Source organism: Delphinus delphis, chromosome 3 (assembly GCF_949987515.2).
Source record: "Delphinus delphis chromosome 3, mDelDel1.2, whole genome shotgun sequence".
NCBI lineage: Eukaryota > Metazoa > Chordata > Mammalia > Artiodactyla > Delphinidae > Delphinus > Delphinus delphis.
Window position 1 is genome coordinate 20,988,883 of NC_082685.1, and position 25,762 is coordinate 21,014,644.

Sequence of the window (25,762 nt, forward strand, 5' to 3'; positions counted from 1 at the left end):
CATTAGAATTTTCTTCAGGAGGAAAATGAACAATTCTGACTCTGTACATTACCATGCTGCTGAGCCTTGGGTCTCTGGTAGAAGGCCATTTTCCATCAGGAACTTAGGGCTAAAATTCCTTATGGGACGGACAAAGGGGTTGCTATGGTCCACGATGGACTTAGCTTGGGGTAAATAAATCCAGCACTCTCAACTGAATGGAGGAAGCAAGAGTTTGTGCAATGCGAGGCAGAGAGTTGTCTGTCCATCCTGTGGATAAGGGAAATAGGCATAGAAAAGCTAAGACAATTAGTAGCTTCATAGACGTACCAGTCAGGGTCATATTTAAATCACCCAGCACGGGCAGAGAAGTTCAGTGAATTCTGAAAGCAAGGGTGAGAGCAAAGAAGACAATAGTTATCAAAATCTACCAGAGCATATCAATTATTCTGTAAGTGGATTGGAGTGCTGGAAGGGAAAAGGAAGATAGTGGCTATGGGTACTTAGCCTAGGGTCTAAGAAATCTTTCTGTCCTTTTTGAATAAGAGCTTCAGGTCTTGGAGTGGCTCACTCATCCACCTGGAATTTTCAGGCTGTCCTGGGTCTTCTGGATCCTGTGGAGACTCTGAGGAAGGGGTGGATCCACAGATGGCTGGAATGTGGGTCTTCAGGTTCCTGTAACATATCGGTGGAGACAGGTTTAATCCTGGACAGATGAACCCAGCTGGTGACCCCCTGGAGTTTAACTGCCGTAGGAGTGCTCAGCAGGCCTTGGTAACGACCCTTCCATTTCGGGAGTAGCTGGTCACCAGGGGACTCATTTTTCCAGGTCTTTAAAAGTACCCAGTCTCCAGGGTTTACAACATGGTGATTGGGACTGTCATCTGGAGAGGGCTGTACTCTGTTGCCATGCTCTTGTATAGCCTCTGGACATGGCCTAGGTTTATAATGTATCTAAGATGAGCCTGGGTTTCTGGGTCAGTTAGCATGTCCAGAGTAAGGAATGGCCTTCCATATGTCATTTCTAAAGGGTTTAACTTAATGGTTGCTTTAGGGGCTGCTCTGACCCTTAAGAGGGCTATTGGCAACAGGCAATACCACGACTCTGACGTTTGCTGACTGAGTTTGCCTAAGGTTTTCTTTAGAGTATGATTAGCCTGTTCTACTTTTCCTGAGGACTGAGGTCCCCCAGATGAATGGAGGTGGTATTTAATTCCTGAAGCCTGTGAAAGCTGTTGTGTGACTTTGCTACAAACAAAGGTCCATTGTCACTCTGAAGATGATGGGGCAACCCAAATCTAGGAATAATTTCCTTTAGGAGTGCCTCAGCTACTTCAGTTGCCTTCTCTGTTCTGGTAGGGAAGGCCTCTATCCATCCAGTAAAAGTATCTATAAAGACTAGTAAGTATTTGAAGCCCTGGAAAGAGGGCATCTGAGTGAACTCTATTTGCCAGTCCTCTCCTGGGTAAGTACCACGTCGCTGGACTGGGCTAACGAGATGGGGAGGCTTAAGGTTGCTTCCTGGATTGAGTGGCACAAACAGCACAGGCTTGAGTAACTCCTTTAACTGTCTGCAGGAGCCCTTTTCCTGTAAAAAGTCGGAAAACAATTGTAGACATTGCGGGCTTCCCTGGTGGTGCAGTGGTTAAGAATCTGCCAGCCAATGCAGGGGACACGGGTTCATGCCCTGGTCCGGGAAGATCCCACATGCTGCGGAGCAACTAAGCCCGTATGCCACAACTACTGAGCCTGCATTCTAGACCCCGCGAGCCACAATTACTGAAGCCTGTGTGCATAGAGCCCATGCTCCACAGCAAGAGAAGCCACCAAAATGAGAAGCCTGTGCACTGCAACAAAGAGTAGTCCCCACTCACCGCAACTAAAGAAAGCCCATGTGCAGCAATGAAGACCCAACGCAGCCCAAAATAAATAAATAAATAAATTTATTAAAAAAAATAAATTGTAGACATTGCATGTTTCCCCAGATGGAGAGAATCATGTAGCCCTTTAATAATTTTCCGTTGGTCAGAGAGAGGTATGAGCAATTTCTGATCTATGTGCCACCAGCCATCTGTTCCCTTAGTTCCCCCTCTTGTCTCTTCAGAAGTCGAGTACCTGGGTATAACGTTAGACGGGGTAAGAGGTGGGATTAATGCCATTTCTGTTATGGGCATCAGGGCTGCTTTCTTTGCTTCCCTATCTGCCGTGTTGTTTCCTTGGGAAATTTGAGGAGTTCCCTTTTGGTGCCCATGGCAGTGAATGACTGCTACCTGTTGTGGATTTTTGAACTGCTTCCATGAGATGTAAAATCTCAGCCCCATATTTTATAGGGGAGTTTCTTGCATTTAGAAGCCCTCTCTCTTTCCATATAGCTGCGTGGGCATGCAAAACAAGGAAGGCAACCTTGAGATCGAGTACAGTAAACCATTTGGCGTCCTCAGGGATTTGGGTTAATAGGTTATAAGGATGGCCATGAGGGGATGAATAGGGACCTCTGTGTCGTTTACTGCTCTAAGGTCTTGTACCATCCTATATTCCCCGTTTGGCTTAACAACTGGCAGAACAGGAGCACTGCACGGAGACTGGCAGGACACCAAAAGACCATGCCTTAAGGATTTATCTATGAGGGGTTGTAAACCCTTCTTTGCTTCCAGCTTTATGGTATATTGTCTTTTGTTAGGATAGGCAATTTCTGGCCTAAGGCTAATTCTTACAGGTTGGGCATTATGGCCCTTCCAGGGATTCCTTTGTCCCATGCTGAAGGGTCCACTGCCTATAGAATATGGCTGGGAATAGGACCTTGCTCTTCTGGCTGGTCCGTCTTAGTCAGAGTTAAGATAAGGGGCGGCTCGGGGCCTCCTAACCGGAGTATGGCCCCAAGGGAGCTCAGAAGGTCTCTCCCCAGTAGTGGGGTTGGACACGCAGGTACAACTAAAAAGGCATGTGAAATTAACCGCTGCTCAAATTGGCAAGTGAGAGGCCCAGTAAAGTAATGGGTGCGAGGCTTTCTGTCGACACCAGTCACGGTACAGCTTTTAGAGGAAGGAGGTCCAGTGTGAGAAATTAAGACAGAGTAAGTGGCTCCTGTATCAGTTAAAAAATTGATTTTCTTACCTGCCACATCAAGGACTACCTGGAGCTCCTTGACGGAGATAGATATCTTGTTGGGGCGAGGTGCCAGAATCCCCGGGCTGCCTCAGTTGTCCAGCATGGCCATCTCAGGAGTGAGCCTTCCCCTTTGGGACTGAGGGCAGTCCCTCTTCTAATGACCTGTTTGTTTACACACTGGGCACGGCCCGGGGGGCTCTTTCTGGCAATCTCAGGCCCAGTGGCCAGTTGACTTGCATTTGTAGCACTCCCCCTTGTTGGTCTTACCTCCAGACCGATAGTTCGACTTTTCTTGGCCCCCTTGGGTTATCCTGAGGTCGCAAGCCATGGCTGACAGCAACAGCTATCAGTTTTGCATGAGCCCTGGCCTGAGTTTTCTTACGTTGGGTTCTCTCTTCTTCCCCAGCTTGATCTCAGTTATTAAGTACCCCAAAGGCCACATCTAGGAGTTGGGACATGGGGGCTTGTGAGCCAAATTGTAACTTCTGGAGTTTCTGTCTAATATTAGGTGTGGACTGGCTGATGAAGTGTTGTCCCAGAAGGGACTGACCTTTGGAAGTGGAGGAATCTATGGTGGTATACTTTTTTTTCTTTTAATTTCTTTATTTTATTTCTTTATTTTTTTGACTGTGTTGGGTCTCCACTGCTGCACGTGGGCTTTCTCTAGCTGTGGCGAGTGGGGGCTACTCTTCGTTGCGGTGCATGGGCTTCTCATTGTTATGACCTCTCTTGTTGTGGAGCACTGGCTCTAGGTGCGTGGGCTTCAGTAGTTGTGGCACGTGGGCTCAGTAGTTGTGGCTCACAGGCTCTAGAGCACAGGCTCAGTAGTTGTAGAGCACAGGCTTAGTTGCTCTGTGGCATGTGGGATCCTCCCGGACCAGGGCTCGAACCTGTGTCCCCTTCATTGGCCACTGTGCCACCAGGGAAGTCCCCAAATTTCCAATTCTTAAGGATACACTCCAGAGGTGTCTCTTCTGGCTTGGAGGGGGATCCTTCCATGCTGAGTAACCTGCAACCGAGAACACGAGAGTACTCCTAGAATAGAATCTGGTGTCCTGGAAACATTTACCAGGAGGGTTTAACCTGAAGGGGTTCAGAGCGTCCCCCAAATTCCCTTCGAACCTGATGGGGTTTCAAGCGACCTCTACTCTCCCATCAATTTTTGACCAGACGTCTCTGGCCTTCCTTTGTACCTTGTGCAAGGCGTCTCCCTCAGCATGGCCAGAGAAGGGCTTTTGAATCAGTGCAGACCGGTTGCCAGGGCTTTCCTTAAGAGGGATCCCTTGTCTACAAAGTTTATGTCCTATGATAAGTCTTCCAATGGTGGGGTGTATTTCTCGCGACTGAGCATCTACAAAGTTTGTAATTCGGGATTCTGGGTAGCAGCCAGTCCGATAGGCTGTCTGTAGCAGCATGTAGGCTGTTAAGGCCTGGAGTGATGGGGCTGATAGATGCAAAGACAAACCCTTGAAAAAATTGGAGTTGGGCGCTGTGGAAGATGTCATGGGTTTCAAGGCTCGAGGGCTGGGAGGTATAGAAATTCTCATAGTAAATCTCTGGGCATTGAGTGAGGTGAGAGACTAGACAACAGAAGAATCCAAAATCCTTTGCCCTATCTGTCTGGCAACTAAGATAGAATTGGGAATTGTCTGACAATTTTGTCTGACACAGGCAGCACTGGGTTTGGCAGGGGCGGGGATGCAGTTTAGGAATAATATCCAGTAAATCCTTCCCTAAAAGGGGGCAGAGATACGAAGTGAGAAAGAGACCTTGTTGTGCGAGTAAGGTGGGAAGGAAAGGCGTAGTGGAGGATTCCTTACGGGACAGAGAGAGGGAGAGCAAGAGAGAGACCCCTGGGGCTCCTGCACCATTGGAAATCATGTTTCCACCACATCCCAAAGGACAGTGTCACCTGTCACCCAAGTGTTATTTGAATCTGCATGGCCTGGGAAATTCCCCTGCCACCCCTTATGTTGTCGTGGGGAGCCACGAGGCTGGGAGCGGACAGAGCAAGAGTGAAAGTCCGGGGCCTCAAGCCACAGCTGGGTGAAGCCCGCGGTTTACCTTGACTTCCCGAATTCCTGGGTTTCGGCACCAAATATGATCACAGGTGGCCTTGGCCTGCAGTGGCTTGAAGCAGGATTTCAGTTCCCGGCCAGTGATTGAGGTCGGGTCCCGGCAGTGAGAGCACCGGATCCTAGCCACTAGAACGGTCGTCAGTGACAAAGCCCTGGCCGTACGGCTTTGCAGAAAAAGAATCCCCACAAAGACAGAAAGTAGTGAAACAGGTAAAGTATTTATTAAGAGAAAAAAAGAGTACAGTATGTGTGGATAGACACATGGGTGGGCTCAGAGAGAGAGTCGCACCCTCCTGGCAGCTTGAATCACTTTTATGGGGCATTTCTTCCATGTTTCCTTTGACCAATCATTTTGATTTGCCTGGATCAGAGTCCATATTTGGTGTATCTCAGGATTTTCCCATGTGTGCATGCACATCTCTTAGCCAAGATGGATTCTACTGAAGAGGCCTATGGGTAGTGAGCATTAGTTGCCATCACTTCCCTTTTGACCTCCAAGGAGCCCTTCTGTGCATGTATAGTTGGGGAGGTCTCCAGACTTCAAGAATGAGGAATTTAGGGACTTCCCTGGTGGCGCAGTGGTTTGGAGTCCGCCTGCCATTGCAGGGGACATGGGTTCGATCCCTGTTCTGGGAATATTCCACATGCTGTGGAGCAACTAAGCCCGTGTGCCACAACTACTGAGCCTGTGTGCCACAACTACTGGAGCCTGCGTGCCTAGAGCCTGTGCTCCACAACAAGAGAAGCCACTGCAACGAGAAGCCCACGCATCGCAATGAAGAGCAGCCCCTGCTTGCCGCAACTAGAGAAAGCCTGCGCGCAGCAACAAAGACCCCATGCAGCCAAAACTAACTAACTAAATTTATTTTAAAAGAAAAGAATGAGGAATATGTGGTCTCTTATAGTCTATCCCAGGAGGGCCTAGTCTCCTCTCTCAATTTTTCTGTTGTTTCTGTCTCAGAGTATCGGTCCTCGAAGAACGAAATCAAACCGTTTGCCCTGGGGGCCCATGTGTCTCCTGCCTCAAATTGGGGTTAGAAGAAGCAGAGGAAGAATTGACTGAGCTGGATTTTGGTGGATCAATTGGAGGTAGATGAGTTGAGGGAATAGGAAAAGGGCATTCCAGAATAAAATGTTACAAAAAAAGTACTAAGAATAATGTACCTATAGTTCAGCTAGCCAACTGTTAACATTTCGTTTAGTTTTCTTCTTTTTTTTAAAGAAATCATGAAAGACCTGTCAAAAGTGCTCTTTATTCCTCCTTTCCATTTATCCTGGCTTCCACCCCTCCCCACTCTCGTGCCGTCATATTATCCCAGTGTGTATTCATATATTCATCTAGTTCATTTTCTATACACACATATTTTCCATAATCAGTATATATTGTAATTCTATGTATTTTTAAATTTACATAAATCATTTCACATGTACACATAACAGAGCCACAAGGCTAAAACTAATGAATGATTTCTAAAACTGTTTTTCCCATTCTCTCCCTCCTTTGCTGGGAACTAAAACTTAAATTCTTTGCTACTGTGCATTCTTTGTTACTGATTAACGTGGGTGGGCATTCTTGCTGTTTTTGCTTGTTCCTCTGATCTTAACTCCAGCCCCAAGACTTTGCTTTAAATACACGCTTTCTCCCCAGAAGGCAGGTCATAGTTTTCAAGGCGCTAGTCTGCTACCCTCCTCATTTGCTGGCAAATCAATACATTTCTCTTTCCTTTATCCTCAAAACCTTGTCCTCATTATTCTCATTTGGCGAGGGGACAAGGACGGAATTTTCGGTAACATTCTTTGGGACGTTGCTATTTCAACAACTCTTACGAGCTGTCAAATGTTGATACATATAGGACTCATTTATTAGTTTTATTTGTTGTAATATTTTATTGTAGGAACATACCACGTTTTATTCATTCATGTCTTATTGTACATTTCCTTTGTTTTCATTTTTCACAGGGAAGTGGGCTTGAACATGAAAATTTCTTCTGCACACCTGTATACATGAAATTGCTGGGTCATAAAATGAACATTTTAAATTTCACCAAAAGTGGCTATTCTAATTTCTTGCTTCCACCTGGCATCTCTAAGAGTTTTCATTTCCCAGATTTCCTTCTTCCCCTGAAATGGTCAGACTTTAACATTTACCATCCAAAGATAGTTTTCGTTTTTTTGTGGCCTCTCCCATTGCGGAGCACAGGCTCCGGACGCGTAGGCTCAGCAGCCATGGCTCACGGGCCCAGCCGCTCCGCGGCATGTGGGATCTTCCCGGACCGGGGCACGAACCCGTGTCCCCTGCATTGGCAGGCAGACTCTCAACCACTGCGCCACCAGGGAAGCCACCGGAGATAGTTTTCAAGTGGTCTTATCAGATAATTTCAGTCTAACTTTATTTATTTATATAAATTTATTTAGTTTTGGTTGCATTGGGTCTTCTTTGCTGTGCACAGGCTTTCTCTAGCTGTGGCGAGCGGGGACCACTCTTCATTGGGGTGCACGGGCTCTAGGCGCCCGCGGCCTTCAGTAGTTGCGGAACACAGGCTCAGTAGTTGTGGCTCGTGGGCTCTAGAGCACAGGCTCAGTAGTTGTGGCACATGGGCTTAGTTGCTCTGCGGCATGTGGTATCTTCCCGGAGCAGGGCTATGAACCCGTGTCCCCTGCGTTGGCAGGAGGATTCTTAACCACTGCGCCACCAGGTAAGTCCTCAGTCTAACTTTAGATACATGCAAAGACAGGGCCAGAGGAGGCTTGATGTGGCAGAGAAACCTTTGAAGGTTTCACTGTAGGGTTTCGGGGACCCTGTTACTACTCTTTAGTTTCCCTCAAAGCACTAGCAAATGATAAAGCAAACGAACAAACTGCGAGACCACCGGGAGGTGCCCAGGATGCCCTTGGATATGGAATCCACCTCGCGCTGATGGCGCCTCCCACCTCACACGGTTGGTATGTCCTGGCGGCAGTCTCCCCCCCGCAGTGCGGGTTGGTTCCGTCCCCGGACGCCCGCGCATGCGCCTGCCCCGAGACCTCGTCTCCTCGCGGTATCCCAGCTTCGCGCGCGCTCGTCCGCCCCTAGTTCCTAAAGTGCTGCGGACGGTTGCGACCCGCTGCACCTGAGAGAGGGGGGCTTAGCGAAGCGGTGGGGACCGGTCGGTGAGTACTTGACGCTTCGGTACACCTCCCGCCCGCTTGCTTCCCGCCTCCTTCTCACCCTCAGGGGGGCCGCGGCCCACTCCTCTCCCGGAGGGGCGCCTCTGACTTGGGGGTAGGGCCCTCTTGACGGTGAGGCGGGTCTCTCCGGACGCCGAGGTGGGCGCCTCCTGAAGGGACGGCCCTTTGGGACGGCGGGGTAGGCCCCTTGGAAAACCGGGGATGGCTCCTCAGGGTACTGGGCGCCTCTCGACGCCTGGTGGGCCCCTGGTGACGCCGGATGGGCTTCCGCCCTCGGGTGCCGGACCGCGCCCCTCACACACAGGGTGCGGTCTTTATTCTCCCCGGGTTCCCCTGGCGAAGGGCTCTGGTTCCCGCCAGCCCCTCGAAGGCGTCTTTCTCACGCTGAGCACCCCGCGAGCGGCCTCCGTCCGCGCCGCCTCCTTCCGCGGGGTCCCACAGCCGGGACTTCTCGCGGAGTCAGGGCGACTGGGCCCCTCCGCCCCTTTCTCCTCACGCTCCCTCCCTACTCCAGGCTACTGTTTTGTTGGTGAGTGCTCTAGTTTTTTTGCCCAGATATAAAGATGTTTCTTGGGAATCCTTATCATCATTTACCACTTTCCTCTCCAACAGAACTAGTATGTTTCCGCGCTGTACGGTGATAGTGTTTCAGGCTTTTTACATATACACATTTGTTGAATCTTCACGACAATCTTGTGAGATAGGTACTCTTATCCTCCTCACTTTACATATTAGATAACTGAGGATCGAAGACACATGGCGTAAGTCGTTGAGCTGGTTTTGAATCCAGCCAGACTGACTCCAATGTTCTTGTTCTTGTATTTAGTCATTGAGAATGAGTAACACCCAGGAAAAAGTGAAAGTTTATGCTACTGTCTTTATTTTTTCCTGTTAGAGGCAGTGCCTTTTAGTTGAATCCAAAAGTGTGTCTCTGGAATCAGACACATCGCGCTTCAATTCCCAACTTTCCCATTTACGAACTTGAGAAATTACCAGCTGTTTGATTTTGAATGTTTCCTAATGTGTAAAATCGTGATAAAAATAACGTAAAATAATGATGCCTACCACATAGAGTTATTGGGAGGAGTAACCTCTATAATGCATGTGAGGTACCTAAAATAGTGTCCAAGGACTCAGTAAATAACTGTAATTATTTCTCAGTGTGTTTGGATTCTGTTTTTACACACTGTCCTAAACTGAGGCTGAATATAAACTGGAAAATAGAGCATCAGGTGTGTGTGTGTGCGTTTACCTTTTTTTAAATTGGAGAAACAGTCAAGCTGATCAGTTGATGAAGAGCTTGGTACCGAGTTTCTTGAATGGTGACTTATTTAGGCGTAAAAGTCAATGATTCATAGAGGACTGTTAAGGTCGCTGTGCCACCAAGCTTTCAGAGCAATTTTGACAGATTTGGTAGGGAGAATGTCAAGATTTTAAATTATCTTGTCAGTGATTGTTCTTCAGATAGATCAAGATGGTGGAAGTGCTGAACAAAAAAGAAAAATAATATCTTCCAAATTGGAGATTTTCAAGGACACTACCAACCTGTGATGTAACAAGTCTCATTTTTGGGTCACCTTTCCTGCTTGTGCATTCTTTATAGACATTTTGTTCCTAACTGTCATGATTAAGAAGAGACTGTTGGCATCTAGACACTGTTCCTTCTTTGCAGACACAGTGGTAATTCATTCTGTAGCCTCTGTTCAAGTAATTGAAGATAAATCATTATTTTAGTGATTTTAATTTTTTTTTTCATTTTGAAGGGTAGCAACTTAAATAGTAGTTGAACTATATGTTAGGTTGTTCGTTTAAATTGGCTGAGCAGTGACCTTTTTACTCTTAGAATTTCTGTGGAAATAGTATGGCTAAATCTCATGAAGCACTGGAATTTTGAAATCTGTGGGGTGCCAATACTTAACACTTCTTACTGATCCCTTATCTGCTGTGATTGTTTGAAAACCCATTTTGAGCCTGAAGGTGGTTCTGTGCTAGGGAGAAGAGTTTTTACTTATTTAAATATCTTTAAGGAATTACATGTATTTGGTGGTGTAGCTACCACTGCTATCATGTTTGAACATACTGGTTTAAATAACTAAATGTACAAGAAACACTTAAAAAGATAAAAACTATTCCTTACAAGATGTTTTCTTAGGGAACTATGATTCCTCCAGTCTTCCCCCATACTTATCCCTACCTATTCATGATATTCTTTTAGATTCAAGGATCACCTTAAGTCTTATTTATTCTCCATATAGCTTCCTACAGCCTATCATAATTTTAGCCTTCTGTGCCTTTATATAGCATTTAGTAATTTAAATATATATAATTTAAATGTATATTTTATTGAATTATATTTAATAATTTAAATATATAAGTTACGCTATAATTTAAATATAAGCATAAAGTATAATTCATCTAATATTTATGTGTGCATACCTTACATTAGGCAGCAGTTGGAAGAAATCCAAAGATTAAGTCATGGAGTATTGGGAGTCAGGATTTGGAGTCGAGAGACAGATGTGCAAGTGCCTGCTTTGTGGCTTTGGGCAAGTTACTTTTCTGAACCTATGTTTCCTCATAATAATTATATATACTTCTTAGGTTTTTATGAGGATTAATTAAAATATTCATTCACTTACAAATACTTATTATTAAAAAAAGCCCTTCTTAAAAAAGTATTGTTGACATATAATGAAGTGAACCAACCTTAATTGTATAGTTCAGTACATACATCCATGTAACTGCCACCCAAATAAAGATATGGAACATTTCCAGCACCTCAGAAGGGTCACCTGTGCCCCTTCCCAGTCAGTACCCTCCAGAGATAACTAGTGTTCTGGCTTGGTCACAGTAGGTTAATTTTTTTTAAACATCTTCATTGAGATATAATTCATATACCATACAATTTACCCACTTAAATGTACAATTCATTGGCTTTTAGTATTTTCACAGAGTTGTGTAACCATCACAACAACCAATTTTAGAACATTTCTTCACCCCAAAGAGAAACTCCATACCCCTAAGCCATCAGTACCATTCCCCCTGAGCCCTAAGCAATCACTGATCTACTCTCTGTCTATATAGATTTACTAATATGGATATTTTATGTAAATGGAGTCTTACAGTATGTGGTCCTTCTGGCTTCCTTTTACTTAGCATGATGTTTTCAAGCTTTATGTATGTTGTTACATGTATCAGGCTTCATTCCTTTTTATTGCTGGATAATTTTCTGTTGTATGGATGTGACATTATTCCTTCACCTGTTGATGGACATTTGTGTTGTTTCCATTGTGGGGCTCTCATGAGTAATGCTGCTTTGTGAACATTTATGTACAAGATTTTGTGTGGACATAAATTTTAATTTCTTTTGGCTATTTACCTAGGAGTGGAATTGCTGAGTTTTATGGTAACTCTAATTTTAACATTTTGAGGAACTGCTAGACTGTTTTCGAAAGAGGCTTCACTATTTTACATATCCACCAGTAGCGTATGAGGGTTCAATTTCTCCAAATCCTTGCCTACACTTGTTATTGTATGTCTTTTTTAATTTTATTTTAAATTTTTAATAAGTTTTAAAAAATGTTTTATTTATTTATTTTATTTTTATTTATTTTTGGCTGCGTTGGGTCTTTGTTGCTGCGTGCGGGCTTTCTCTAGTCGCAACTGCAAGCGGGGGCTACTCTTTGTTGCGGTGCATGGGCTTCTCATTGCGGTGGCTTCTCTTGTTGCGGAGCACAGGGTCTAGTTGCGCGGGCTTCAGTAGTTGTGGCTCTTGGGCTCTAGAGCACAGGCTCAGTAGTTGTGGCACACGGGCTTAGTTGCTCCGCGGCATGTGGCATCTTCCTGGACCAGGGCTCGAAACCATGTACCCTGCATTGGCAGGCGGATTCTTAACCACTGCACCACCAGGGAAGACTTATTGTATGTCTTTTTGATCATACACCCATTCTGGTGGGTGTAAAGTGGTATCACATCGTGGTTTTGATTTGCATTTCCCTGATGGCTATTCGTATTGAACATCTTTTACGCATTTGCTTGCCATCTGTAAATAATCTTTGGAGAAATGTGTACTTCGATTCTTTGGCTAATTTTTTTTTTTTTTTTTTTTTTTGTGGTACGCGGGCCTCTCACTGTTGTGGCCTCTCCCGTTGTGGAGCACAGGCTCCGGACGCGCAGGCTCAGCGGCCATGGCTTATGGGCCCAGCCGCTCTGTGGCATGTGGGATCCTCCCGGACTGGGGCACGAACCTGTGTCCCCTGCATCGGCAGGCGGACTCTCAACCACTGCGCCACCAGGGAAGCCCTGTTTTTTTTTTTTTTTATTGTGGAAATCGTCCACGTTTTATTCAGTATTAGGGAAAAAGCAACAGTAAAGAGATTACATTCAGTGTGATTTTCAGCATCCTAGAAACACCATTATTTATGTAGAGCAGAGATAAAGTTATAAGCAGATAATGTGGCAATGGATTTCACCTTGTTCTGGCACAACCTAATTTTGGCTGCCTTACCAGGTGAATCCAGTAAACAGAGACCCTCTTTTCAAACCAGTTTTAGGGGACATGCTACTATTCTTACTACTGTTAGCCTCTTCTCATCAGGTCATCCTTTATTCCTGTAGCCCTATCTACTCACTAGTTAGCATTTCAGTTTTCTGCTCTCTGAAGGTTCCAAAAGAGTCTGTCTATTGATTTCATCACGCAGAACCGAGGTATATGGATGAGTCAGTGTGTATGTGTGTATGTGTGCGTGTTCATGAAAGAGACAGAGATAGAGCAAAGACATAGCAGAGGGAGAGAGAAAGAGAGAGAAGGAAAGTTATAAAAATAATCTCTTTTACTTTTCCCCTTTTCCGGTTTTGTTTTTCAAGTATGGGACTATTTTTTTTTTTTTAGTTTAATTAATTAATTTTTTTGGCTGCATTGGGTCTTCATTGCTGCATGCAGGCTTTCTCTAGTTGTGGCGAGCGGGGCTGCTCTTCATTGTGGTGTGCGGGCTTCTCATTGCGGTGGCTTCTCTTGTTGCAGAGCATGGGCTCTAGGCGCGCGGGCTTCAGTAGTTGCAGCACATGGGCTCAGTGGTTGTGGCACGTGGGCCTTAGAGCACATGGGCTTAAGTAGTTGCCATGCATGGGCTCAGTAGTTATAGCTTGCGGGCTCTAGAGCGCAGGCTCAGTAGTTACGGCACGCGGGCTTAGTTGCTGTGTGGCATGTGGGATCTTCCTGGACCAGGGATCGAACCCATGTTCTCTGAATTGGCAGGCGGTTTCTTAACCATTGCGTCACCAAAGGAGTCCCTGGGACTATGGTTTTGGATCAGCATAGTCTCTCTGATTTTTTTCAACCAAAATATTTTCTAATAAAACTCCTCCAAATTTTGCTTATTTGGCATGGGATCACTTCTCTAGTCTTTAGTGATGATTTGAAAATTCCTGTTTTTTTTTAAATTAATTTTTATTGAAGTATAGTTACAGTGTTGTGTTAGTTTTTGCTGTACAGCAAAGTGAATCAGCTATATGTATACATATAGCCCCTCTTTTTTGGATTTCCTTCCCATTTAGGTCACCACAGAAAATTGAGTAGAGTTTCCTGTGTTGTACAGTAGGTTCTCATTAGTGATCTGTTTTATACATAGTAGTGTATGTGTGTCAGTCCCAGTCTCCCAATTCATCCCACCCCCTCCTTCCCCCCCGCCCCCCTGGTATCCATACATCCATTCTCTACATCTGTGTCTATTTCAGCTTTGCAGATAAGTTCATCTGTATCATTTTTCTGGATTCCACATATAAGCAATATTATACGATATTTTTCTCTTTCTGATTTACTTCACTCTGTATGACAGTTTCTGGGTCCATCCACATCTCTGCAGATTGCACAGTTTCATTCCTTTTTATGGTTAATATTCCACTTTATATATGTACCACATCATCTTTATCCATTTTTCTGTCGATGGACATTTAGGTTTGCTCCATGTCCTGGCTATTGTAAATAGCGCTGCAGTGAACATTGGGGTGCATGTATCTTTTTGAATTATGGTTTTCTCCGGGTATATGCCCAGGAGTGGGATTGCTGGGTCATATGGCAGTTCTGTTTTTAGTTTTTTAAGGAACCCCCATGCTGTTCTCCATAGTGTCTGTATCAATTTACATTCCCACCAACAGTGCAAGAGGGTTTCCTTTTCTTCACACCCTCTCCAGTATTTATTGTTTGTAGATTTTTTTTGATGATGGCCCTTCTGACTGGTGTGAGGTGATACTTCATTGTAGTTTTGATTTGCATTTCTCTAATAATTAGTGATCTTGGGCATCTTTTCATGTGTTTATTGGCCACCTGTATGTCTTCTTTGGAGAAATGTCTATTTAGGTCTTCCGCCCATGTTTTGATTGGGTTGTTTGTATTTTTGATATTGAGTTGCATGTGCTCTTTGTATATTTTGGAGATTAATCCCTTGTCAATTCCTTCGTTGGCAAATATTTTCTCTCATTCTGAGGGTTGGCTTTTCATTTTGTTATAGTTTCCTTTTATGTGCAAAAGCTTTTAAGTTTAATTAGGTCCCATTGTTTATTTTTGTTTTCATTAGTCTAGGAGGTGGGTCTTTTAAAAAAGATCTTGCTGTGATTTATGTCAGAGAGTGTTCTGCCTATGTTTTCCTCTAAGAGCTTTATAGTGTCCAGCCTTACATTTAGGTCTTTAATCCATTTTGAGTTTTATTCTTGTGTATGGTGTTAGGGAGTGTTCTAATTTCATTCTTTTACATGTAGCTGTCCAGTTTTCCCAGCACCACTCTGGCTAATTTTTTTTTTTTTTTTTTTTTTTGGCGGTACAAGGGCCTCTCACTGTTGTGGCCTCTCCCGTTGTGGAGCACAGGCTCCGGACGCACAGACTCAGCGGCCATGGCTCACGGGCCCAGCCGCTCCGCGGCATGTGGGATCTTCCGGGACCGGGGCACGAACCCGTGTCCCCTGCATCGGCAGGCGGACTCTCAACCACTGCGCCACCAGGGAAGCCCACCACCACCATAATCAAGATACAGAACACTTATCTCAGGAGGTACCCTTGTGCCTGTTATCAGTCATTTCTCTCTCTCCCCCAGTCTGCCCTAAGGCAATTACTTGTTTGTTTTCTTTCCACTATTGATTATATTAGTCTTTTCTAGAATTTCATATACAGGCATATCTCAGATCTTGTGATTCCTCACGCTGGTCGAAATGACTATCAAAAAGTCTACAAATAACAAATGCTGGAGAGAGTGTGGAGAAAAGGGAACCCTTTTATACTGTTGGTGGGAATGTAAATTGATGCAGCCACTATGGAAAACAGTTATGGAGTTCCTTAAAAAAGTAAAAGTAGAGATACCATATGATCCAGTAATCCTACTCCTAGGCATATATCCAGAAAAGATGAAAAAAACTCTAATTTGATCTGCTGTATAAAACGAAAAACAAAACCTCTAATTTGAGAAGATACAGACACCCCAATGTTCATAACAGCACTATTTACAATAGCCAAGACATGGAAACAACCTAGATGCCCATCAATAGATGATTGGTTTAAGGAGATGTGGGGTGTGTGTGTGTGTGTGTGTGTGTGTAAAATGGAATATTACTCAGCCATGAAAATGAATGAAATAATGCCATTTGCAACAACATGGATGGCCCTAGAGATTATCATACTAAGTGAAGTCAGACAGAAAGACAAGTATATAATAATACTTATATGTGGAATCTAAAAAATAATACAAATGAATCTGTATATAAAACAGAAACAGACTCACAGACATAGAAAACAAACTTACGGTTACCAATGGGGAAAGGGAAGGGTGGGGAGGGATAAATTAGGAGTAGGGGATTAACAGATACAAACTACTATACATAAAATGGATAAGCAGCAAGGATTTACTGTATAACACAGGGAACAACAGTATTTGGTATCTTATAATAACCTGTAAGGGAAAATAATCTGAAAAAAAAAACCCGAATCACCTTGCTGTACACCTGGAACCAACACAGTATTGTAAATCATCTATACTACAGTAAAAAATTTACCTATTAGCTTAATATTTTCTTCTTTTCTGTGTGATTTCTTCAAGACTTAAGTCATTAAAAAATATGCATTAAGAATAGAAATTTGTGTTTAGCTTCCATTCTTATGATAGGGAATGATTTTGTGAATGACTCTGGATTGGAAGTGTTTGGGTGTACATTTTATTACTATCCTCCCTTAATACTAGGATTGTACAGACTTTTTTTTTTTTTTTGCGGTACGTGGGCCTCTCACTGCTGGAGCCCCTCCCATTGCGGAGCACAGGCTCCGGACGCGCAGGCTCAGCAGCTATGGCTTATGGGCCCAGCCGCTCCATGGCACGTGGGATCCTCCCGGACCGGGGCACGAATCCCCGCGTCCCCTGCATCGGCAGGCGGACTCCCAACCACTGCGCCACCAGGGAAGCCCTGTACAGACTTTTTTTGATAATAAGATGTAACATTTCCCTTAGGAGTAGTTGGATGATTAAACAATTTGAGCAGTTTGTAACACAGTTAAGGTTGTTCTTTTTATTTTATTTTTTTAAAATTGCTTTGCCTTAAAAAAAAAAATTTGATTGCGTTAGGTTTTAGTTGTGGCAGGCAGGCTCCTTAGTTGTGGCATGCAAACTCTTGGTTGCAGCGTGCATGTGGGACCTAGTTCCCTGACCAGGGATCAAACCTGGATCCCCTGCATTGGGAGCGTGGAGTCATATCCACTATGCCACCAGGGAAGTCCCTAAGGTTGTTCTTTTTTTTTTTTTTTAAATAAATTTATTTATTTATTTATTTATTTATTGGCCATGTTGGGTCTTCGTTGCTGCGCACTGGCTTTCTCTAGTTGTGGTGCGTGGGCTTCTCATTGTGGTGGCTTCTCTTGTTGTGGAGCATGGGCTCTAGGCCCGTGGGCTTCAGTAGTTGTGGCACTCAGGCTCAGTAGTTGTGGCACACGGGCTTAGTTGCTCTGTGGCATGTGGGTCTTCCCGGACCAGGGCTCGAACCCGTGTCCCCTGCATTGGCAGGTGGATTCTTAACCACTGCGTCACCAGGGAAGTCCTAAGGTTGTTCTTTTTAAATCAGTGACTATTTAAGTCATTAAGTCTCTGCTTTGGTTATAATGTAAAATCACCTGGGGAGGTTTTTTTTTTAATTTAGGTAGAATTCATAGAACATAAAATCCAACATTTTAGTCATTTTAAAGTGTATAATTTAATAGCTTTTTGTACCTTCAAAATGTTGTGCAGCTATCACCACTTTCTAATTTTAAACATTTTCATCACCCCAGAAAGAAACCCTATAGTCATTAAGTAGTCAGTCTATATTTCTCTCTCCTCCAACTTCTAGCAGTCTTAATCTGCTTTCTGTCTCTGTAGATTTGTCTATTCAGGATGTTTCATATAGACAGAATCATACAATATGTGGGCTTTTGTGTCTGGCTGCTTTCATTTAACATAATGTTTTCAAGGTTTATCCATGTTGTAGCATGTATTAGTACTTTATTCCTTTTTAAGGCTGACCAATATTCCATTTTATGGATGTCCCACATTTTGTGTATCCATTCATCATTTGGGTTATTTACATTTTTTGGCTATTATAATTAAGGCTGTTATGAACATTTAAGTACAAGTTTTTTTTTGAATACTTTTTAATTTTATTGGGTGTTTACCTGGGAGTAGAATTGCTAAGTGTATTTTAACTTTTTGAGGAATTGCCAAGATATTTTCCACAGCAGCTGCAGAATTTTATATTCTCACTAGCAGTGGATGAAAGTTTTAATTTCTCTGCATCCTTGGGACTTCCTTGGTGGTGCAGTGGTTAAGAATCTGCCTGCCAACTCAGGGGACACGAGTTCGAGCCCTGGTCCAGGAAGATCCCACATGCCGTGGAGCAACTAAGCCCATGTGCCACAACTACTGAGCCTGTGCTCTAGAGCCTGTGAGCCACAGCTACTGAGCCCGTGTGCCACAACTACTGAAGCCCACATGCCTAGAGCCGGTGCTCTGCAACAAGAGAAGCCACCACAATGAGAAGCCCGTGCAACGCAATGAAGAGTAGTCCCTGCTTGCTGCAACTAGAGAAAGACCTTACACAGCAACAAAGACCCAACACAGCCAATAAATAAATAAATTTATAAAAAATTTCTCCACATCCTTGACAACATTTGCTGTTTTCTTAAAATAAAAATCCCCCACAACTTTGAGATATGATTCACTTACCATATAATCCACCCACTTAAACTATACAACTGAAATTAAAAAACTGAACTGCCATATAATCCAGCAATTTCACTTCTGAGTATTTACCCGAAGAAAACAAAACACTAATTTGAAAAGATATATGCACACCATTGTTAATTGCAGCATTATTTACAGTAACCAAGATATGGAAGCAACCTAAATGTCTATTGATATGTTAGTGGATAAAGAAGAAGTCATACACACACACACACACACACACACACACACACACACACACACACACACACACAGTGAAATATTACTGAGCCATAAGAAAATGAAATTTTGCCATTTGGAACAGCATAGATCTAGAGGGTATTATGCTAAGTGAAATAAGTCTGACAGAAAAAGACAAGTACAGATGTGTGATCTCACTTATATGTGGAATCTAAAAAACAAAACAAAACAGACTCATAGATACAGAGAATAAACTGGCGGTTGCCAAAGGGGAGGGGGATTGGAGATGGGGCAAAATTGATGAAAGGGATTGAGGTATAAATCTCTAGTTAAAAGATAAATAAGCCATGAGGATGTAATAGCATAAGGAATATGGTCAGTAATATTTTAATAGTTTTGTATGGGTGCAGATGAGTTACTAGACTTATTATGGTGATCATTTCATAATGTATGCAAATGTCAGATCACTATCTAATATACCTGAAAATAACATAATATTGTACATCAATTATATTTTCAATTAAAAAACATGCAGTTGAAAAGTATAGAATTTTAAAACATTTTATTACCTCAAAAAAGAAATCTCTCTGCCCCTTAGTGGTTACTCTTCAACTCTTCCAATCCCCCTGTCCTTGACAACCACTAATCTACTTTCTATGTTTATAGATTTGCTCTTCTGGATGTTTCATATAAAATGTGATATTTTGTGACTGCCTTCTTTGACTAAACATGTTTTCAAGGTTTATTCATGTTGTAGCCTGTATTAATACTTCATTCCTTCTTTTTTCCCCCACAGTGACTGAACCATTTTACATTCCCATCAACAATATACTAGGATTCCAATTTCTCCATATCCTCGTCAGCACTTGTTGTTTTCTATTATTTTTTTATAGCAATCATTAGTGGGCTTTGCATTTGCCTGATGACTAATTGTGTTGAACACCTTTTCATTTGCTTACTGGTCATTTATATATCTTCTTTGGAGAAATGTGTGTTCATATTCTTTGCCCATTTTATAGTTGGTTTATTTGCCCTTTTACTGTTGAGTTGCAAGAGTTCTTTATATATTCTGTATACAGTTCCTTTATTATATAGATGCTTTGCAAATATTTTTCCCATTCTTTATTATTTTTTTAAACTTTTCTTAATATTATGGTTTGGAGCACAAAGGTTTTTAGTAAGATGAAGCCCAGTTTATCTGTTCTTTCTTTTGTTGCTTATGCTTTTTTAAAAAAATACATATGTTTATTTTATTTATTTATTTTTGGCTGCGTTGGGTCTTTGTTGCTGCGCACAGGCTTTCTCTAGTTGCGGCAAGTGGGGGCTGCTCTTCATTGCGGTGTGTGTGCTTCACTGCGATGGCTTCTCTTTTGCAGAGCATGGGCTCTAGGCATGCAGGCTTCAGTAGTTGTTGCACGTGCACTCAGTAGTTGGGGATCACGGGCTCTAGAGTGCAGGCTCAGTAGTTGTGGTGCATGGGCTTAGTTGCTGTGTGGCATGTGGGATCTTCCTGGACCAGGGCTTGAACCCATGTCCCATGCATTGGCAGGTGGATTCTTAACCACTGCGCCACCAGGGAAGTCCCATTGTTGTTTATGCTTTTTATGTCATATTTAACAAACTGTTGCCTGTCCAAGATGACAAAGCTTTATACATATGTTTTGCTTAAGAATTTTATAGGTTTTGCTCTTTCATTCTGGTCTTTGATCCATTTATTTCGTGCAGTTCTTTATTATGTGAGGTAGAGGTCCAGTTTCATTCTTTTGCATTTGGATATCTGGTTGTCCCAGTACCATTTGTTGAAGAGACTTATACTTTGCCCATTGAACTATCTTGGTACCTTTGTCGAAAGCAATTGATAGCAAACGTGTGGGTGTTTTCCTGACTGTCACATAGTGAATAGTTCTTCTATCCCATTTATCTTTATTTCTGTCCTTGTGCCAGTGCCACACGGTCTTGATGATGTAGCTTTGTAGTAAGTTTTGAAATTGAGATGTGTGAGTCCTTCAGCTTTGTTCCTTTTTTTCAAGATTATTTTGGCTATTCTGGGACCTCTGTTTTTCCATATGAATTTTAGGATCAACTTGTCTATGTCTACAAAAAAGCCAATAGGAATTGTATTAGGGATTATGTTGTATCTGTAGAGCAATTTGGGGAATATTGTTGTCTTAACAATGTCAAGTCTTCCAGTTCATGAACATGGGATGTCTTTGCATTTACTTAGATCTTTTATATCTTTCAACAATATTTTAAAGTTTTCAGTTGCAGGTGTTGCACTTTTGTTAAATTTTGTTAAGAATTTTATTATTATTTAAGAATTTTATTATTTTTGATGCTATTAAGAATGGAATTTAAAATTTTCATTTTTGGATTATTTATTGCTAGTAGATAACAGTATAATTGATTTTTGTATATTTACCTTGTATCCAGCAATCTTGCTGAACTTTTTCATTAATTATAACAGTTTTTTAGTGGATTTCTTAGTTCTTATTTTCTGAATACAAGATCATGCCATCTACAAAAGGCAGTAGTTTTACTTCTTCCTTTCCTATTTGGATGTCTTTTATTTCTTCTTCTTGCTTAATTGACCTGTCTAGAGCCTCCAGTATAATGTTCAATAGAAATGATGAAAGCAGACATTCTTGTCTTGTTCCTGTCCTAAGAGGAAAGCATTTAGTCTTTCACCTTTAAGTATGATATTAGCAGTGGGTATTTTGAAGATGTCCTTTATTGGGTTGAGGCATTGGTATTAAAAAAAAACTTTTAAATAAATAATAATATATAGTCAAGAGGACCAATTATTTAAGTTAATGTTTAAGGAACTAGGATAAATTATTGTATTTTTCCTATTGAAATATCGCTGAAGAGATGAGGTTTATATATTTATATATGTATTTTTTCCTTTATAGAAAAAATACAAATCTTAATGAGTAGTAGAAGAGTTCAGAAATCCAGTTTTACTTCTGTTAGATGCCTATCTTTTTTTTTTACATGACCAAATTACAAATAGCATCTAAAAAACTTATACTTTAAATTATTTTTCCTTGTATTTCAGACAAAAGGATGCCACGGAGAAAGAAAAAAGTTAAAGAAGTCTCTGAAGCTCAGAACCTGGAGAGGAAAGATATAGAAACTACCAGTCCTGTCAATGTGAAGAAGAAGCATAGACTTGAGGATGCATTCATTGTGATATCTGATAGTGATGGAGAGGTCAGTATTATGAAGAGTAGAGCACTAGGTCTCAGACTAGGCCTCCTTATCTGTGACTGGTTTGTTTTGTGAGACTATACCTTAATGACACCATGAAGTTTTTTGATTTTTTTTTTTTTAATTAAAAAAATTTTTTTAAGGTTTTTTTTTTGTTGTGGACCATTTTTAAGTCTTTATTGAATTTGTTACAATATTTCTTCTGTTTTATGTTTTGGTGTCTTGGCCGGGAGGCATGTGGGATCTTAGCTCCCCGACCAGGGATCAAACCCGCACCCCCTGCATTGGAAGGCGAAGTTTTAACCACTGGACCGTCAGGGAAGTCCTGACCATGCAGTTTTTACTTAGCTTCATTTTGATTTGTAAATGGAATTAAGAATTACTTAAGGGCTTCCCTGGTGGCACAGTGGTTGAGAGTCTGCCTGCCGATGCAGGGGACACGGGTTTGTGCCCCGGTCTGGGAAGATCCCACATGCCATGGAGCGGCTGGGCCCATGAGCCATGGCCGCTGGACCTGCGTGTCCGGAGCCTGTGCTCCACAAAGGGAGAGGCCACAACAGTGAGAGGCCCGCGTACCGAAAAAAAAAAAATTACTTAAAAGAAAGAAATCATACTGTTTGGCTGAGGATGGATCATAGTTCCTCAGTTTTATATTAACTGAAGGTGGTATTTTAAAACTATTTGAATAAGTTAGATGTGAATCTTAATTTTCATATGTTTGGAAAGTGAGAGAAAGACAATGGAAATGCCTTTTAAGTCTCTAGATATACTCTGTCCAATGTGGTAGCAACTAGCCACCTGTAGCTATTTAAATTAATTAAAATTAAATACAAGGAAAAATCAGTTCCTTTCTTGCACTAGTCACCTCTAGTACCTGCTGTGTTAGCGCAGGTATAGAACATTTCCTTCATTGTAGAAAGCTTTGTTGGACAGTGCTGTAATAGATCTTAACATCTTTCCTTTGTTCCCTATTTCCATTTGTTAATTGGAGATTTGTACCTGTCTATAGGTCACATCCAGTAAGCCAGTGAAGTAAGTCATAGTTTTTTCCTCTAAGTTTACCTCTCGCTCTTCTTTATCTTCTATCTCATTTGATGGTAGAACCACTCATTTACCTCAAGTTATAAAGCTCAGAATTATCTCTAACTCTTTCATCTATCTCATGTTTTATACCTAATCATTCACCACAAATGATTCACCATATCCTTTAGCTTTTTTAATATGATTTTTCTTTTTTTTTTAAATTTATTTTTATTTTTGGCTGCGTCGGGTCTTTGTTGCGGCATGTGGGATCTTCGTTGTGGTGCGAGGGTTTTCTCTCTCTGATTGTGGTGCATGGGCTCCAGAGCGTGTTGGTCTTTGTAGTTGCGGCTTTCGGGCTCCAGAGCACGTGGGCTTTGTAGTTTGAGGCACACAGTTCTCTAGTTGAGGTGTGCGGGCTCAGTAGTTGCCCCGTGGCATGTGGGATCTTAGTTCCCCGACCAGGGATTGAACCCGCATCCCCTGCATTGGGAGGCGGATTCTTTACCACTGGACCACCAGGGGAGTCCCACATCCTTTAGCGTTTAACCTCTTAAATGACACTCACATCTGTCCTTCCTGTTCCATTTTTCATTTATTTTCTTGATCACTTGTTATTTGAGTTCTTATAGCAGACGCTTAACTTGCTTCTCTGCCTTCAGTTTTTTCTCTCTAAATTTCACTTAGCTTACTCCAGCTTTTTTCTAAGAATTTAAATTTTAGATCTTTGTACTTGCTTGCTTAGAAATCCTTGACTCCATAATCCCTACAAAATCAGTTTAGAATTTTAATATGGTATACTCTGTCAGAGCCTTTACAGTCTGAATAGTCTCATTTATATTCTTATCAGTAGTGTGTTAATTTCCTTGTTCCCTGCAAAGACTTATGACATTTTTTATTTTTCCCAACTTGATAATCAGAAGTATGTTTTTAATAATAAGCAAGATGGAACAGTTTTTCATATTTCTGTTGGATATTTGTTTTTCTGGGGGGGAACTTTCTTGTAGTCTGATTTTTAATTAGGATTTTGTCTAAATAGTTCTTTTTTAAAGTATATAAGTATAAAGAGAACAATCCATTGATGCTACTATTTGGATAACTAAACTTAATATTGACAAGAGTAAAATAGTTATACATGTACATTTATATTAAAAAGTTAGGGCTTCCCTGGTGGCGCAGTGGTTGGGAGTCCGCCTGCTGATGCAGGGGACACAGGTTCATGCCCCGGCCCGGGAAGATCCCACATGCCGTGGAGCGGCTGGGCCCGTGAGCCATGGCCGCTGAGCCTGCGCGTCCAGAGCCTGTGCTCCGCGACGGGAGAGGCCACAACAGTGAGAGGCCCGTGTACCGCAAAAAAAAAAAAAAAAAGTTATATACATACCTGTTAAAAAATCAAAACAGAATAAAAACAGTTCAAAAGTGTTTGAAAATAAAACAGTGTAGAAAGGTGTACAATGAGGATGTACATCTGAGTCAGTGTACATTTAATGAAAGGTAACAGTTTCTTCTGTATTCTTCCAGAAAAAAAAATCTTTATCCATAATACCATCAATAAAAACTTTTACAGGAAACGAATCATGTGACACATAATGTTTTGCTTTTTCACTTAATATTACTTGTAGATCTTTCTATAACAGCACATACAGATTTATCTCATTAAATTTTTAAAAATTGTCAAATATATTGTATGTACAGGAGAGTGCATAATATGTAAACGCATAGTTTAAAAAAAAGAATCTGAACACATGTATTCACCATATTTGAAGCCCTCTTGACTTAGTGTGGACCCTCCCCAAATGCGTCTCTTTCCACACATCCAGAGGTAACTACTATATTTATCTTTTCCATTCTTTTCTTTACATTGCTACCACATTTACATGTGTCTGTAAACAGTGTACATTTATATTGAAAAACTGAGTCTCAGTGGTTAGGCACTTCTACCAATGTTTTTCAGCAATCTATCCTTTCTCCAAAGATTTGAAATTTCACCTTTATTGTAAATTAAAATCTTGTCTGTAAATAGGTTAGTTTTTGGATTTTCTATTTTGTTCCATTGATCTATAACATATTTTTGAAATAAATATTCAGTTGATTATCTTATGTTTTTTAGATAGGCACTTATATCTGCTAATAATGATAATTTTTCTCTTTTCCTTTCTAGTGTTTACAATTAACTTTTTTGCTTGTTTTATTGCATTGACTGTAGACGCCACAATAATGTTGATTGATGTCAGTGATAGAGTACATCTTTATCTTGATCTTGAATTTAATTGTGGAAGTATTCTGATGTTTTGCTGTATGTTTCATATTTCTGTTCTTTATTATGTTTCAGAAATATTCTTTAACTGCTTATTTACTATTAGTATTTTTAGAAATGTATGTTTAATCAAATATTTAATCAAATTTCATTATTTAGCAAGATGATGATACAGTTTTTCTCCTGTTATCAGTTAGTATTATATATTAATACAGTTTTAAATTTTGGAACATCTTCGCATTTCTGGAGTAAATCTTACTTGGTCATGATATATTACATTAACATAATATTGAATTTTCTTTCTCAGTATATCATTTATGAGTTTGCATCTGTATTCCTAGTGGCGTTTGTTTTATGTAATTGTCTTTTTTTGGTATTGTTTTCATCAGATTTTAGGATTAGGTTTATGGTATAAAATAGAGGAAGCTTTTCATTATTTTAATGTTCTACCAGTTTAAATAGTAGAGGAATTTTCTGTTCTTTAAGGTTTACTAGGATTTGTTCATAAAACTGGT

General features: G+C 41.5%; 1 protein-coding gene across 6 annotated transcripts in view; it reads left to right on the forward strand.

Moving 5' to 3' along the window:
- The window catches only part of UIMC1 (ubiquitin interaction motif containing 1), a 179,968-nt gene that overhangs the window by 33,620 nt on the left and 120,586 nt on the right, over positions 1 to 25,762 (forward strand). For 2 of the 6 annotated variants that reach the window (XM_060008323.1, XM_060008325.1), the window contains exon 2: positions 21,819 to 21,973. In XM_060008323.1, the coding sequence (XP_059864306.1) occupies positions 21,827 to 21,973 (147 nt within the window). In that variant the 5' untranslated portion in view covers positions 21,819 to 21,826. Of the gene's footprint in view, positions 1 to 8,201; positions 8,316 to 8,844; positions 8,863 to 15,155; positions 15,379 to 21,818; positions 21,974 to 25,762 lie in introns of those variants that run through there. The other 4 variants (XM_060008320.1, XM_060008321.1, XM_060008322.1 and 1 more) reach the window with 4 other exon arrangements.